The sequence below is a fragment of the Perna viridis genome, chromosome 9, assembly GCF_037379345.1.
Source record: "Perna viridis isolate PV_CMFRI_1.1 ecotype Kerala chromosome 9, ASM3737934v1, whole genome shotgun sequence".
NCBI lineage: Eukaryota > Metazoa > Mollusca > Bivalvia > Mytilida > Mytilidae > Perna > Perna viridis.
The window spans coordinates 36,867,167-36,884,259 of NC_142453.1; the positions used below are offsets into that span (position 1 = coordinate 36,867,167).

The window sequence follows — 17,093 nt, forward strand, 5'->3', positions numbered from 1 at the left end:
ACAAGTTATAATCCGAACGCACTCATACTCAGGTCATAATCCGAACAAATTTATACTCAAGTTATAATCCGAACGAACTTGTACTCAAGTCATAATCTGAACGAACTAATACTAAAGTTATAGTCCGAACCAACTTATACTCAAGTTATAGACCGAACGAACACACTCAAGTGATAGACCGAACGAACTTATACTCAAGTTATTATCCGAACGAACTTATACTAAAGTTATAGTCCGAACGAACCTATACTCAAGTTATAATCCGAACGAACTAATACTCAAGTTACAGTCCAAACGAACTAATACTCAAGTCATTTCCGAAACGAACTTATAATCAAGTTCTTGTCAGAACGAACTTGTATACTCAAGTTGTAGTCGGAACAAACTTATAATCAAGTTATAGTCCTTACGAACTAATACTCAAGTTATTATCCAAATGACAATAACCACAGCATGATACCATCATTCGACCGCAAATTGTTTACTGATGTAAAATAAGAAAAGAAAGGATATATAGCAGAAGGTCTGAGCTTTGATATGGCCCTTACAATATAAATTAACGAAAATGAAATTTATATTTATTGTAAAAGTATTCTACATCCATGTACAAAGTCAAACAATTAATAAATGTGATACAAAATATTGCATTAACAATGACCTTATAAAAGTAAAGCTATATTATCTAGGATTATGCTTTTGTGATAGAAGAGTATTAAAAACAATAATAATAATTATAAAGCTGTTTAAAGTACAAACTTATGAGAATGCAAGTAAATAAAAAAGAGATGTGTACCAATAAAGCAAAAAGGCTTTATCATTGACTGTATGGAAGGTCAGAAAATCAACTGGATAAACACAACATAAGACTATATCATATAATGTGTGGGCAAAATACTGTTCTAACTGGAAAATAAATGAAACTTTCTACACAGGCTAGAAACCACTAATTCCACTTCCCATAGGCTTCTACGCTAATTTCACTATAATCAATGGCTTCTCTGGACTTTACCTTAACTTTAACCTGCAGAGGACTATATATCAGCATAATTCTACATATGTCAGCTCACAATCCTCAGAATGGCATATGGGGTTAGCAGACTTGCAGTGCAGTACTGGTCACCGGAAGTGAAGGGTCTATAAATAGCATAGGAAATCCCAGTGTTTTCACACGATAGGTGTATATTTAGAAATCATTCTGGAGATTAGGCGTCACATTACCAGAAGCAAAATGCACCTATATAATGTACAGAAATGTTTTTCCTTTCAGAAACTGCTTAAATTTTTAAAATAAAATGAGAACTTTTTTCACAGCACTATGAGAAACAGGGGGTAATTTCTGCGTAGGACTATTTTTAGGTCCGTTCCAAATGCTCATTGGTTCAATTGGTGGTCTGTAACCTACAATCTGGTTCCATCAAGACTGAAATTTGCTAATTTTAGCATGAAACTAGCACCATTTTCCAAAAAAAGGGGGATAAACCTCACTCTTTTGGGCCTTCCACTGATCAGTTAAAATGGCCTTTGTTCATATAATTACTAGCACCATTTTCACTACCATTCTGTTTTATAGTACATTTTTTTTTTGTATTTTAAAATTTCATGCATGCAAGTTTGCATGTGATTTGTTCAGAATTAAGGAACAAATTCTCCATGCATGACAATAAAAATTCTAATAAGTTTTGATTATCCTCGACATTGTTCTTAAAAATATAATATACTGGTACACTTGTCAAAACTAAAAACTAGGCCACTATAATTTCTGTAATTTGAGTTAAATTTAATAATTACATTGATACTAGCATTCAAGTCTAATAAACTATTTAAAAATAGAGAAACACAATAGACAAAGTAAGTACAATGTAGTACTTATACATCCAGAAAACAAGAACATTATATAAATTATAAACAGATAAAATAATACTGGAATAAGTTTATGGTAACAAACTGTTAATTTGCTACCATTTTCTCAATATAAGTAGCCATTGTCTCCCCATATTCACAACAAATATATAATAATAAATAATAATAATAAAACACATTCATACCCTGTTGGTCCCTCTACATTTTAGACAGTACTTTATAAAATTTGTTATGTGCATGATTTAATGCAATTTTTAAATTAAGTTATAAGTTGATTTTAAATTTTGCAGTGAAGAGAAATGCACCAGTAATGTTTTTTAAACTCCATAATGCAAGTTTTTCAATGCAAATTTAAGTCAAATGATAAAATTTCAGTCAAATTTAATGCATTTAAAAAAAGATTGATAGTACTGCAGCTTAAACATTGTTAAGAAAAATTCAGAATTTACAGGGGAATATAAGAAGTTGTTCTAACTCCCTTCAGTAACTTAAATCTTAACTATAATTCAATTCTAACAATTCATATCAAACACAGAGAAATCATAAATAGTGTAAAATATGTTCAACTATAAACTATTATTGAAAGAACATTGGATAAACAACTAAAAAAACACAAGTCATAAAATCAGTATATAATGCTGACTATCAATTGGTAAGTTAAATAGATAATGCTGTGATATTGTTTGCCTTAAATTAGATCTGAAATAAGGCTGTGCCCCTAATAAGAGTTTCCCTACTTTTTCCCAAAAATGGCTCAAAATTAATTTCAAATTATAAAAAAAAATAATTACTGGTACACTTCTAATTCTCCTGAACTCATTCTTACTGGTGAAGATGCCAGACTATATACTTATTCCAATTCAATTTATTTTATTATGAGAAAGCTCAAATAATGTATAGGACTAGATAAAGTTACAAGTAAAATAAAATAAAAGGAATACATCGAAGATAGCAGATTAAATTGTAAATTTAAAGTCCAAGGGAGACAACCATAATCCAAAGAATGCATGAGGGTTTTATAAATTAATAACTGTATTAGTACACAATAAAGGATGAGGAACTAAAATTTTTATTGTTGCATTTACAAGTATTAATTAGACCTTAGCTGAAAACATTTACTAAAAAATTTTGCGATATTTCTGCAAATAAAACATTAATTAAAAGTCAATGAATTTAGAGCTTTAATTAGTGGTATAGATAGTGTTATTGTATAACATTTACATAGAAGTTCAGCTCTGTCTGTGTTATATTTTGAACAAAATAATAGCACATGTTTCTCATCCTCCAATGCCTTTCAGTACAATTGTTACAAAATCTTCAATGGGTGTTTTGGGAAAAGCATATCTGCCCATTTCTATATGTAGTCTATGACATTTAGTTTTAAAAAGAGTGAGGTTGAATCTCTCTGCGTAATTTACTACACGAGCGACATATTTTTCAAGTTTATACTCTTAATAAAAATATTAACATAATAATACAACAAAATACATGTGTAGAGATATCATAATCCAAATAGATAAAGTCTACATTCCTGGAACTAAATATACTTGTAGGACCCTGGAGCTTAATATACTTGTAGGACCGTGGACCTTAATATACTTAATTCTTTCTATCATCTGCAGTGTTTTCACTATTTTATTTCCCCAAAGGACAAATAAAAATTTGGACAGGTCAAATCTATTAATTCTTAAATGAATCATATGTAATTTTTTTCCATTTGAACTGGCCACACAGGTGTTTGAAACATGCAAATTGGCCTACAGCCTGTTCTTAATGAAAACACTGTTATCTTAGAATAAAAAATACCCCTTTTCTCCTTTATTACTTACAGACTAGAAATTTTCCATGTAGTAAATGAACAACCATTCACTTTAGTTATAGTATATAATGAAATTGAGGACCACTGTTCATAAATAATACATGATACACACAAAAAAAACAACAAAATACTAAAAATGTCTGTATTAAAGAATTTTCATTGCAAGCAATTTATTTACTGTTTCTACATCCCTACTGGCTTCTGCATAGAAATGATAGAATTGACCTTTTCTGACTGTAGAAATTACTTGCAGTGAATAAGCAAAACTACATTTAAGGAATGACTTTTATAATTTTTCAGTCTATGAGGAAAAAACCTCAACCACATGGCATTGAGGTTATTTCAAATAGACAGAATAACAGTCATTCCTTATAATTCAATTTTAGTATCAAAATTTAAAAAGTAAATCAGCAAAATAGGCTCATGATGTCACTGTCACATGACATAATATTCATCAAATCAGAAAGTGTGTTACATTTGAAATTAAATTATTACATGACAACAATGTAATTTAGTGTCTACTCTGATATCTCTATGTCATAGATACATGGAGATGATTACCGACCCACATCTCAGAACATCACATACATAACACTTTATTTCTCACAAAAATATATATAAAGACAATTTTGTGAAGCATTTAACTGCAAATAACAAAATGTTTTGATTGATTTAAGGTAAAACCAAAATATTTTCAATTACATGGAGATATCTAAGATTTCTCAACTATTTTTCAACTTTTTTTAAAGGTTATTATGATATCAATATATATTACACCTAAGACGACTTGCTCTACAAAAATTTAAACATTAGTTTAACCAATTTTTTCACTCCAAAATCTTAAATGCTTTTCTATTTTTCATATCTTAAAAGTTATTGAGCATATTATGTAACTGAAAAATAGAAGTGAAAATAAAATACTCAAAGAATCACAGACTACAGGCTCCAAAGATCCTGAAGTGCTCATCTGGCTTGATAAACACCATCCTTTCATTGTAAAGGCAGCCATGTTTTCCTTGGATGAAAATTCCAAATGCTCATACCTAAGGAACAATCATATCAATTTTCATTGAATTCTGTCCAGCAGTTTCTGAGGAGAAAACTTTTTTTAAGTAACAACATTTATAATAGCAAAAAGATGTTGAAGAAGGGCAAGAACTCCAACATAGCTTATAATTAACAGATTCTGATCACAGATAGATCTTGAGTATTTTCTCTCCATGAAGAGATTTAGAGTTTAAATTCATAATACATGGAAAATAAAAATGCAAATAGTTTGAATAAAGTAACATGAAGTAAATACAATCAAGATTAAGCATAAGATTCATTGTCTACTGACTTTCACCTACAGGTTATAAATACAACACTGCATTAAAATTATACAATACAATTATAAAAACATTTTTTATCATAAAAAACACAGACAAGCTCAGATATACAACTTTCAATACAAAAATCAAAACAAAATCATGTGAAATATTTAACAGCTAACCACAACTTAGTACATCTCTTTGATTAATCTCGTAACACTGATTTATTAACAGCTGAATACTTTAAAATACATATTAATATCTAATTCTATTTTTTTCTAATACCATAAGCAAAGTTCTGAAAGTTTGTCTAATATTCAAAAAAAAATTATATTTATTTGTCATACGAAATATAATAAAGAACTGAAGAACAGGGTTACCACATTTTTTTATACTAAACTCTTCTATATCATTGTTTGTTCCTGAAATAATTTAAAGGCACCTCATTTCCACTGTAGTGCTTATAACTTCTGAAAGACTTAAGGTAAACTCATCAAAAATATGTAAAAAGATTGAGCTGGAATTCTCTGAAAGAAACAAAATAACTATGGTCTAAAAATAGATTTTCTATGACTGTGTAGATAACTGTGTAGATATGACTGCAACTCCCTAAATGTTTGGCATTATAAAAATCATGTTTTATAACTCAAAAACCATTGCCATTAGCAAAATTCTTGCAAAGGGTAATATTGTTCAACTTCATGAGACTGACCTATGCCAAGAATGTTGATGTTGAAAATGTGATGATTAAATAATAACTGAACAAATCCCGCACTGAAATAAGTTTAAATTACACATTAAAAATGGAAGATAAAAAAACCTGGCATAGGAATGGATTTTAGAATTACATGTAGTGTATTTTCAAATCCATACTTATCAGCATACACACCTGTGAGTATCAAAAATAAAAGGAAGTGAAAATGAAAGTGATGCTACATGTTCTATAAACAGAAAAAACCCTCGAATAACATTCATAGACAATAACTTCTATCATGTACTTTTAACAATATTTTTTACCTGAATCATGTCACAAGAGTTATCTTCCTTGATGAACCAGTGTCCCCACTTTTTTGCTCTAGCTATCTTATTTTCATTGCCTTTAACCCAATTATTATTGATTACATAAGGTTTCATTGCTTTCCTTTTTTCTTCAGGAAAATTATACCAAGTTCCATCAGCATACTCTATTACTGGTAATACCTTGGGTTTTAAACCATGAACTTTTTTCTTCACAAGATTTGAAAAATAAACTTGATCATTTTCACCTTCAGAAATAGGTCTCCCTGGAGGAAGAAGTCGAATTCTATTTTCTAACTTCTGTAACATTGTGTTCAATTCATTCCACAAATATTTGGTTGCTTCAGTTGGAAATAGATAGATAAAACCCCCAGCATAGACACCAGTCCTGCTACCAACAGGGTTGACTAAAATATCATAACCTTTATTTTCTTTCAAAACTGGAACTGGGTTTCTCAACCACAGGCAATCCACCTCAAAAAGAAATATCTCTATATTATTCTGAAGAATCTTCAACAGCACCTCCGTCCTACGGATCATAAGTCTAACATACCCTGCATGGCTGTATATCTGGTCACCTTTAGATGATAAACCACTAATGGTTACAGTTTTAACTTCTGGCCATAGTTTATTTAGCTTCTCTTTGGACTCTGTATCTGCTGTTATGATCAAGATCTATAAAATAAGCAGATAATGTCAAACTGAAGTTAAATATTCATAAAAATGAAGTTATTTGTGTGAATGTTGTTGTGAAGCTCAGTTGAAATGTAAATTAGTCTTCTTTGCAAGAATCAGGCAGATTTCATGAATTGATAAACAGAAAATTTACATGTAGAACACTGACAGGACAATACAGCTTTACTAAGGGAAGTCTTGTCTGTTCAAACATTTGATTTCAATATCATACAAAGGGTATGATTGTTTCCATAGGAAAGTTTGAAAATTACATTTTTGAAAGAGTTATTAGCTCTTTAACTGGTTAATGAAATTGTTACTAAATTTTACTTTTATTCCTGAATTCTAATGATACATATAAAACAAAACTGTCAAAGTTTTTGTCTGACCATATATTATCACCTGTTCATACGTTAGGTCACACTTCAGTATAAATACTGAAAGTTCATCTAATGCAATCCTATATCTGTAAGTAACAATGTGTTTTTCAAAACAGAAACATAGCATATCATAAATTGTCATCTCAGAAATAAATGTGTACAGATTTTTTTCTATGTCTAGTTGACTGAGTGATTTAGACATTGAGAGTGACCCTACTTCAGTAATAAGGTACATTTTACAGACAATTCCATAACTCAATTATAAACAAATACAGTAAATTTCCATTAAATGAAATAAATAAAATATCTCCAGGACCCAACTGCCTATGAGCTGGTTAACATTTGGTATACCTGTAGAGGTCAAACCCTGAACAGATGGGGCAAATATGGACTCAAAATTCAACATTGATGCAGCTCTGAATTTGACTGTAATTAAATATTTGAAACAAAATATAAAATATTAAAAAAGGAGCTTCTGTTTATTAAAAAAAACCAAATCAATTCAACAAATTTTTCATGAAAATTGATTGAAGTATTTGGAAGTTATCATGCAATATTGGAATATTCTATGAATTAAGTCTAAAACCACAAAACGGAGAATCCGAAGTTAATAACAGATGGAGCTAACACCAATAGTAATATACTATTTTCTGAAGTTTCATGAAGGTGGGTGCAACCACCACTAACTTACTATCCGAAAACTGAAATCCCCCTTTCATATGAACAAAGTCCCATAACTCTAATCCTAAAATTGGAAATTTATAAAAATTTAAGGGTGTTTAAATCAATATTAATGTACAACTCAACCAAGTTTCATTGATTACCATAATAAGTCCAGTCTGGATAGATGGGTGTATGAAGTAATTATTTTAAAAACCTCCATGCACATGCTATGTTTAGTAATAATTATCTGACACATGGATAAGCCTCTTAAGTATAGATGATTAAAAATAAAAGGTCATGTGTTACAATCAATGCCATGCATTAAAAAGCAAAAATTGTCATCAGTCTCCTCCTTTTCTTTTAGCTCTCAGATCTCCAACTCTTGACAAAATTATATTTTTGCTATCTACATATTACTGTTATGCAATTCTAAAAATCTGTTTTATTTCATTAAATCCTTCCATTTCAAATTTTGAATTGAATTATTTTTATAAAAAATGTCTAAGTTAAATAATTGTAAGTCACAATGATTTTATACATATCTCTCAATAACTTATCATTCAATATTTATAATTTAATGACATTTGCTTCTATCATTCATTGAACAAAATGCATTACTCATGGCTTATCATTCAATCAATCAAGTCTCAATTATTAAAAGTTCAGCCTTACACATGTCATATTATGTATAATATTTTAAAATATATTTCTGCAAAAAATATATCTGTAAAATACAGTTTTTTATTGCAGTTTTAACTTCATGGCAAGAAATGTAACACAATAAGTACTTCCTTCAAAGATGTTTAGAATATTAGTTGAATGATTTAAGGTACAGTATTTTCAAAATGTGAATGAGAATATTGATCGGGGAAACAGAAGATGATGACAGCATTTCCTGGTTAACAGCGGAGGAAAATAATATTCAAATAAAAAAAAAATAATTAGTAATATAAAAGAAAAAGAAATCTAATATGATATAACAATACATGTAAACCCACAAAAATATCTTGAAAGTCTAACCTTGGCTGGACTGTAGAAACATAAATCTGTTTTATACCAATATATGTCTTCTTTAAGGCACCTATTAGACACATTTACATATCATGGATGTTGGTTGCAGTAGCTTTAAATCATTAAAACCCAGGCTCTAAATCTTGTACATGTTTTGTACATTGGTGAATAATAAGTTTTTGACATGGTCACAAGGGATAAGCATTTTTTTCTATACATACATACTTGTACCAGTTACCGGTAGTAGTCAAGATTATACATGTATTAGTAAAATCATACACTCCTTGAAAGTTCCATGTTTCCCATTTTAGCATCCGTACATTATTTATCGTGTTTAATGTATGACAGAATAATAGGAGCATTTACTATAGTATTTATTTTTATAAACTCATTATTTGCATTTTGCAGCTTTTTTTTTATTTACATTTTCACTACAACTTTTTTTTTGCATTTTCTATATAAAACTTTTTTTTTTTTTAATTTTTTCTTTCTTCATTAATTGTTAGCATTATTATTTGTCATCATTTGTCGTTCATGCATTTAAACACAAGCTATTAGCATTTGTATATCATGTGTTTAAAAACACGCTATTAGAATTTGAATAATGTGTGTTTAAATGGATGCTGGAAGTGTTCTTTTATCTTGCGCTTTAATGCACAATAGGAGCATTCACTTATACGCACAACAGAAGCATTCTTTCCTCATTTGGTGAGCATTTTGCATGCATCTAAGTATTGTGTATGTGCGTGAAACCTAAACAACTCAAGGAGTATATGCATTTGTAGTATATAAGAAGTTTAAAAGTTGGCATAGAAAATTGTTGTTCAGAGTCTTTTGTAAGCAAATCATTTTAAAGTGGATCATGATTTTACAATCAACCAGAAATGTCATAATAAATGCCAAGAAATTCTATGTTTTATATAAACTTCATGTGTTTTACAGTAAAACACATTAAACATAAACCATTCAAAATCACACCTGTTTACCTTAGGAACAGTCCAAGTGACAGATTCTCCCCCATCAAAATCACACCTGTTTACCTTAGGAACAGTCCAAGTGACAGATTCTCCCCCATCAAAATCACACCTGTTTACCTTAGGAACAGTCCAAGTGACAGATTCTCCCCCATCAAAATCACACCTGTTTACCTTAGGAACAGTCCAAGTGACAGATTCTCCCCCATCAAAATCACACCTGTTTACCTTAGGAACAGTTCAAGTGAGAGATTCTCCCCATCAAAATCACACCTGTTTACCTTAGGAACAGTTCAAGTGAGAGATTCTCCCCCATCAAAATCACACCTGTTTACCTTAGGAACAGTTCAAGAGAGAGATTCTCCCCCATTCAGGGACTCCCTCAAGGGGAAGATTTTTAGTAAAATCAATTTTTTTATGAACAATTCAATTGATTAGTATTTTTTTTCATACTTTTTATATAGTACATTTGTAAATTCAACCAAAAATCCTACATTTATCAGTGGGAGATTACAAACTGTTTGTTTTTTGGGAGTCTTTCTCTCTGGATATCAAAAATACAAAATCAACCGATTTGTTTATTTAACACTTCAAATCAACATTTTTTTATTGATTTGAAAATTTTCTATTCACTATGTAACCTAAGGTAAAATACAATATATATGAAAGAGATGACATTGTTTTGAGATCATTTGAAAAGCAGATCTTTTATTTATATTTTGTATTTTATCTTTAAAGGAAATGTGACACAAAAATTTATTTTTTTAATTTTTGGCTTATTTTGATTTATTACACCTAAAATATATAAGCAAAATGCCCCTTGTAGTCACTTATGTTGTTTAATTGAAGATAAATTGATTAAAAATCAACCATGACCCAACCCAAATGAATTTTAATTAGCCAAATTGTTACGTGACTGTGTTATGTAATTGGTTCTCAATTCATATATCGAGTGGTTGAAATGTGTGGGGCTTCTGCATTTGTTGCATGATTTCTACTACTGAAAGTTGTGGTTTACCAGCAAATATATGCTTAAAGTATTATCAATTTAAACCACTTCAAGAGGAAAATGATAATGTCAGAAATATTGAACTTTTACATGTATGAAGACTTAAGATTATCCACAGTGAAACGACATCACTTCTGTTCGAAGACTAAACAGAAATATTATGTTCTTTCATGTAAGATTGATCTTTTTACATAAAGTAAATTAAATTCATATTCTAAGATTTAAACTATTCTGATTACAATCTTCAATGAAAATATTGATTTCATCCCCTTCTTACAGAACATTACTCCTGACAAGAGTACCAGTACTTGGGAGTGTAATATAAAGTCCCTGCCAGTACAGAGAATAATACGAACATGTTCATTTTTCGTTGGCTTTTAATAATTTTAATTTATAACCATAAGGGTTTCTTGCTGAAGCTTCCTTGTGTTCTAAATCTTTTTTGCTAAAATTGAATATTTTAAATGACCTATAAAAAATATTGTTCGTACCAGAAATTAGCTCCCTTGAACACACCTTGGGTCACCTAATATATACTGCGTATTGTATCAAATTTTCCATGTGACATGTTTTATTTAAAAATCCGTAAGAGAAAAGAAATTCAGTTATACTTCAATTATTATCGAACTCCAACATCTGCGTTTACACGTGAGTTACGGGTGGCAAAACCATGTAAAGATAAGAGGCCGCCCATGCAATCTCTTGGTCATAATTAAGTCTACCTAGTTTGTTTATTAATATAATCAAGCGGCAAAGAAAGAACAATACACAGCATGTCACTATTTTAGTAGTAATTTCCTGTTCAAGTCCAAAAATAGTGCGCAAAGTAGTTGTGAATTCACCACGCGGGGATATATATGCGTTACAATAATGAAAAGCTGACAGAAAACGAGAATAACTTAAGTCTTCATACTTTCTAAACAAGATTATTGCACCCATACACAGATCAGTGGACCACTCTGCATCATATAGACAAACTATTTTCAAAGATGTATTAATTTTTTTGGGCACATGTATTCATTTTCAAATGGAGATTGAGGACCAATGACGTAGAATTTCCAAATATGGCATTTGAGCGTTACTTCCAATTTCCATTTATGCATATTAATTCAGTCATCGTGAAGACACAATAAATCATTCTAACTTTATTTTGCCGTAACCTGATGAGAAACTGTTTGTTACATCTAAACATACTACAGTTTTATGAATATAAACATTCACAAAATGGTATTTTTTGTGTCACGTCTCCTTTAACATTGTACACATATGGTTAACAAATTTATTTTAAAATGCTCATATTTCTAGGAGATTTGTATTTTTATATGCCTGTTCTAATCTTGTTCTTTTCTATCATAAAAATAATAATGGCATCTATCAAGATTTAAAAGCGTGTGCTAAAGCTTACCACTTGTAAGTCAAGGCTGAAATTAATTTAATTACAACTTGTACCACTAAAAAAAACTCAAAATTAATACTCAATAATCTTATATTTTAAAAGCTGAAAAAATAAAATGTACATATGTAAAGTATAAATTTCGAAATACAAATCATAACAATATTGAATTTTATTTGTATGTTCTTTTTGATTTGTTAGTTATGTATGGAAACTATACTTGTACTCAGGTATTTCTTGGAAGATCATTTTTTCCAGAATCAAATCAGACATTTATGTTAAAATAATCAAGAGCCGTCTGCATTATAACAAAAAAATTACTACATTGTATAAACTAACAGGAGTTCAGTCAGTTACTAAAATTATTGATCTACATTTATCCATCTGCTTGTAAGCAACCAAGACTGTAAGCAATTTAACTAGATAAGTGGTGCAAATAGATTACCGCTACATCATGCACTACATTAAAATTTAAAAAAAAACTCAATAAAACTTAGAGTTACTTCCCTTACCTGATTATGTATACCCATATTCTTTGTATTGCACAACCAGCTATAGGTGAAAGGGAGGTAAGCATTGTTGATCAGGGTGACTAAAAGGGGCCTTTTGTTTTCCATCTGTCTCACAACAGAAAGAATTTTGGCTGCATCGTCTAACTGTTCTGTGCTGAATGGAGGTTTCAGAGTGGAAGAAACTACTTTTAATCCTACTGAATGATTCACCTGCTGCACTCCATTGTTCTGTGAGAAAGGTTTAGGTCGTGGAATCAAATGCTGCAAACTGATTTTTTTCAAAGCAGAGTCATTAACATATATGAACCATAGGAGACCTGCAATAATTAACACTGCCAATGTCCATGAAGCTGTTGCTATGGAAGGCCTCATCTTCTATGGTCTTTTCTGTTAGTATCTGCAAGTCAAAATTCATAAACATTAGCCTTCTTTACTTATTTAATTTCCAAATAGAAAATCCAAAGAAATTGTGTAGCTATAAGTGTTAATTTAACATCATGTACATTTTGTCCTTCATTAAATGATCTATATCTGTGTGCTGACAATAAACAAACTTTAATATTAGATTTACATGGTGTTTTGTACTTTGAGTGTTTTACATGGTATTGAGCCTCACTCGGTTTTCAATGATTTCACAGCCTTTTACTGTAATAAAATTTTCCAAGCAACTTAATGCCTGTTATCTACATATATGATGTCTTTGACTATAAAGATTCTAACCTTTTACAATTTTAAGAACCCAAAATCATCATGATCTACAATGAAGCTGTGATTCAATAAGAGCAATTCTTTTAATATTCAGATGAAAACAGTTCAGACAGTCTCAAATAGCCCCATGCTGGTTTGAGTGTCAAAAGAATAAACTTGTCATAAAAGTTGACTAAATAGTGCTCAGAACCCTGTCCAGGGACTAGGTCGCTCTGCCTACAGAGCAACTGGTGGAATGGGGTACCCCTGGCATGTTACATGCTGGGGGCATCAGGCCATAACATGGAAAATTTGACCACAAACCATAGTGATACAATGTGTTGGGAAAGATGCAAAGTTCCTCGCATGTTACAAGAACCCTTCTGTGGTATTCTCACAGAGTAGGAACCATTAGTCTCAGCCACAGGAGGCTAAATTTCCTAACACTTCCCACCTCTCCATATTTCCAGTGGCAATCAAAATTTGTCGCCCCAATTATCATTGTGTCCCATCCCAATTTTGACTTCATCATCATTTCATGTTCATTTTATCATCCATTTCATGTTCATCACCTGAATATAGCTTAAATATTGCTGCTAACGTTAAACCCCAACAATCAATCAATCGGTTCTCAAATAAAAAACAAACAGTCTTAAGTACAGTTCACTTAAAAAATAGTCATTGATAGTATCACAAGGAATACATGTATACATCATGACATGTACATGTAAGTGTTCTTTGATAGTATCACAAGGAATATGTACATACATGTACATAGGTACTTTACTGCAGTATTAATTACGGAGGTCACTTCCCTGTTATCTTTCAAGAAGGTGCTATAAAATAGTTTTATCTTTCTTTTTTATCGCAATTTTAGTTAGAGAAATGAAAATTTTACTGGAAATAGCTCAGTTTATAGCTCTGTCATTGTTGTAAAGATGTGATTTTATCAAAAGTTTCACTATTGTCGCCTATGGGAAATAAATAATACTGTTCTACCTATAGAGCTGCCTTTTCATACACCAGTACTACATTGGACAGATATAAATATTTTCATATAGGTATTTCCCTGTTGTTGCCTCATGAGATTCTATTTTTAGCATAATTATCAACTTTGCTTTTGGGATCCAGACCGAGTTAATGACTAATTCATGCCATTATTTTTCAGTTATATTTAATATTGGTCCCTGAGGAATTCATTGATAGCAGAAATGATATTTTCAAGATTGTAAATATTGCTGAAATGCAACTACAAAATGTAGTTACACCAGGGTAGTGACAAAATTACCCACATTTGGTTTACATTCAAGTTTGATATACAAAAATAAATGATAAATAACTTTTTATGTTCTTTCGATACTAAGTTAATGAGAGATTAAGGAATTTTCCCAGCAGCAATTGTTACTGGCATCTGAACTATCACGCTTGAGTGGTCAAGAGATGGATATTTACTCCATGTGCCTGATTAGTGTAGTTGGTGAATTAGGTGATTGTTTACACAAAATTCTGACAACTGTTGAGAGTTGTAATTAGGTTGGGGGTATAATAAAATTGTCACTTTTGCCACTTGAACCAATGTTGGACTTACAGCTCCTAATGTTTTTTTATACTTTCAAAGATTTCAGGTGACAAAATGAGACTACATTATTTTCGTCATTGGTGAAAATTAGAAAAATCACTGAATTATATACAGTTTGAACCTTCATTCAGAAGCTTGAAAATAGAATCATGGCAGCCCCATTTTCATTTACTGTGAGAGATTATGGATGCAATTGAGAACCAAACCAGTTTTTGAAAAATACATTCAGAAGCTTTGGTAATTAATTCATAGTAACTTTTTACAAAGATAAGAATGGCAAAACAGTCAACAGTATGGTGTCCAATGTTTAAGAAAATGATGTAATCAGCTTTATGAATTACAGACGTTTTACCCAAAGACATTTTGTACTATTACAATTTGTAATGTGTATTATAAATGTGGTTCAGAAGTCAAACTAGGTTCATCCATGTTACTGCTGAAGAAATGTACATAACAGACCTAATGTACAAAATGTATGACTGGAAACCATTCATTGGTATTTAGGGTAGCACCTTTTTCATATTTTAATAGTAAGCACCACAAAGCAGTGTAAGCTCTATGGTTCTTGCATGTACTATCCTATTTTTCTTAAGGTCCCCCAATATACTAACCAAAAAACAGTAAAATCCCGGAAGTAACAAAAAGTGACTGTCCTTACAGAGAAAATTCATCATTTCCTTCTATCAAGCAAATGAAAAATATATAGGTTAAGATTACATTTCAGGAAAAAATAACTCCATCTTTTCTGATTTTTATTTGCTTATTAAAAGAAGTGAATATATGTTTTTAAAAAGTTTGGGAATAACATAGATGTATGTACGTGTATCTTTCACTGTTCCAATGTTGGTGTTGTTAAGAACCTAACCTGCCTCGAAAAAAATAGAACTCTGTATTATCCAAATCAGAGCATAGCTTTTCTATGATAAGAAAGACAATCATTTTCTTCTTGAAATTTTCAGCTGTCAGTTGCATCTGAATTTTGTTTACGTCACATGATATCTATAAAATATTCCCACCATCTTTGGAAAACAGCAATATTTCCGGTATCTGCACAAATTAATCTATACTGTTGACCCGCTTAAACTGAAAAGGATGTTGCTAGAGATGGATGCCCTTCAGGGTTAAACATTAGAATGTATGGCCAAGTGCCACAAAGTCTTCAACCATTTTGAAAGTGATGGGAAAAGAGGGGACTGGTGGCTGGGATCTTTAGAAAAAAAAACCAATTAATATTCAAATTTTAGACAAATTTTTATTTTATTCATTCATCAAAAAAAAAACATTTTCCCCATTATATAACAAAGCAGATTTTTAAATAATTATATTGACTTCGTTTGCTGCCTTTACTATTCTCATGAGTCTTTCACAGACGTTACAATTATATATGGTAAAGCTCATGGTGCTCACTGATATAGACAATGCCTACTCCATATTAACAATTTAATACATCTCTGTCAAAGTTGTCGATTTTCTGTAGACAGGATTTTTAGTAAAGATAGAGAAAACAGGTTCTATATAGAATGTTAGAGTATGTAAGTGTAGATCACATGTCCTTTTGTACATGGCATGCATTTTCAAATGATGGCTGCCACTAATGGGTTCTTTACTTCTGACAGGATAACTGTGATTTAACATTTGAATAAAGTAGACAAACCACAGGTTATAAACGTAACTTTGTTCGGTTGTCTGTAGTAAAACATGTCTTCAATCGAATTCAATGACAAAAACATGAAATCATGTAAATTATGACCAGCTCAATACATATCGAAATATAGTATGTATATGTAATATAGGTACGTCACTACGTGTGTGTGTGTGTGGTTTTTTTTTAAATAAAATTACTGATCAAATAATACCAGGTCTACAGATCTTTTCTTAATTAGCTGTTCACATCGCCACTGACAAGTGAATCAACATTAAAAAGCCTTTAAAACATAGTTTAACACGTCACATTCGGATTCCAGCAAAATTGACTTTTTTACCAGAAGTTCAAGGAAGTGTTTAACATAAGACAGTGTCGGATTAAGCGCGCATTAGTTCCGGATATATCTTAAAAAAATCTGAGTGTTAAGGAGAGAAAAAAAGGATAAAACATAAAATAAATTAATTAATCACAAATCATACCGACTTTTCCCCGTTTTATATACATATTTCGGCCTAATAATTTACACGTTGAATATTAAGAGTAACAGTGTAATGCTATT

At 30.7% G+C, this 17,093-nt stretch overlaps 1 protein-coding gene across 4 annotated transcripts; it reads right to left on the minus strand.

Moving 5' to 3' along the window:
- Positions 1–566: 566 nt before the first annotated feature.
- Positions 567–16,884, minus strand: LOC148608228 (uncharacterized). 4 transcript variants are annotated; one of them, XM_088544533.1, is made up of 4 exons: positions 16,746–16,884; positions 12,624–13,020; positions 6,007–6,681; positions 567–5,516 (listed from the first exon to the last, which is right to left on the minus strand). In XM_088544533.1, the coding sequence occupies exons 2-4, from the start codon at positions 12,993–12,995 to the stop codon at positions 5,469–5,471; spliced, it is 1,095 nt and encodes a 364-aa protein (XP_088400659.1). In that variant the 5' UTR covers positions 12,996–13,020; positions 16,746–16,884; the 3' UTR covers positions 567–5,468. The 4 variants fall into 4 exon arrangements, with proteins under 4 accessions (XP_088400659.1, XP_088400661.1, XP_088400662.1 ...); XM_088544535.1 differs by lacking the exon at positions 16,746–16,884 and adding an exon at positions 8,745–8,805 and having other exon boundaries at positions 12,624–12,835; XM_088544536.1 differs by lacking the exon at positions 16,746–16,884 and adding an exon at positions 12,124–12,139 and having other exon boundaries at positions 12,624–12,835.
- Between the last annotated feature and the right edge of the window lie 209 nt (positions 16,885–17,093).

Bases quoted from the DNA above. Each gene is read 5' to 3' on its own strand.
- LOC148608228 (XM_088544533.1), bottom strand. From the start codon at position 12,995: ATGAGGCCTTCCATAGCAACAGCTTCATGGACATTGGCAGTGTTAATT. The intron at 6,682-12,623 runs GTAAGGGAAGTA...CTTATTTTATAG, and splicing joins ATATGGGTATACATAATCAG to ATCTTGATCATAACAGCAGA. The intron at 5,517-6,006 runs GTAAAAAATATT...TGTTTCTTTCAG, and splicing joins ACTCTTGTGACATGATTCAG to AGAATTCCAGCTCAATCTTT.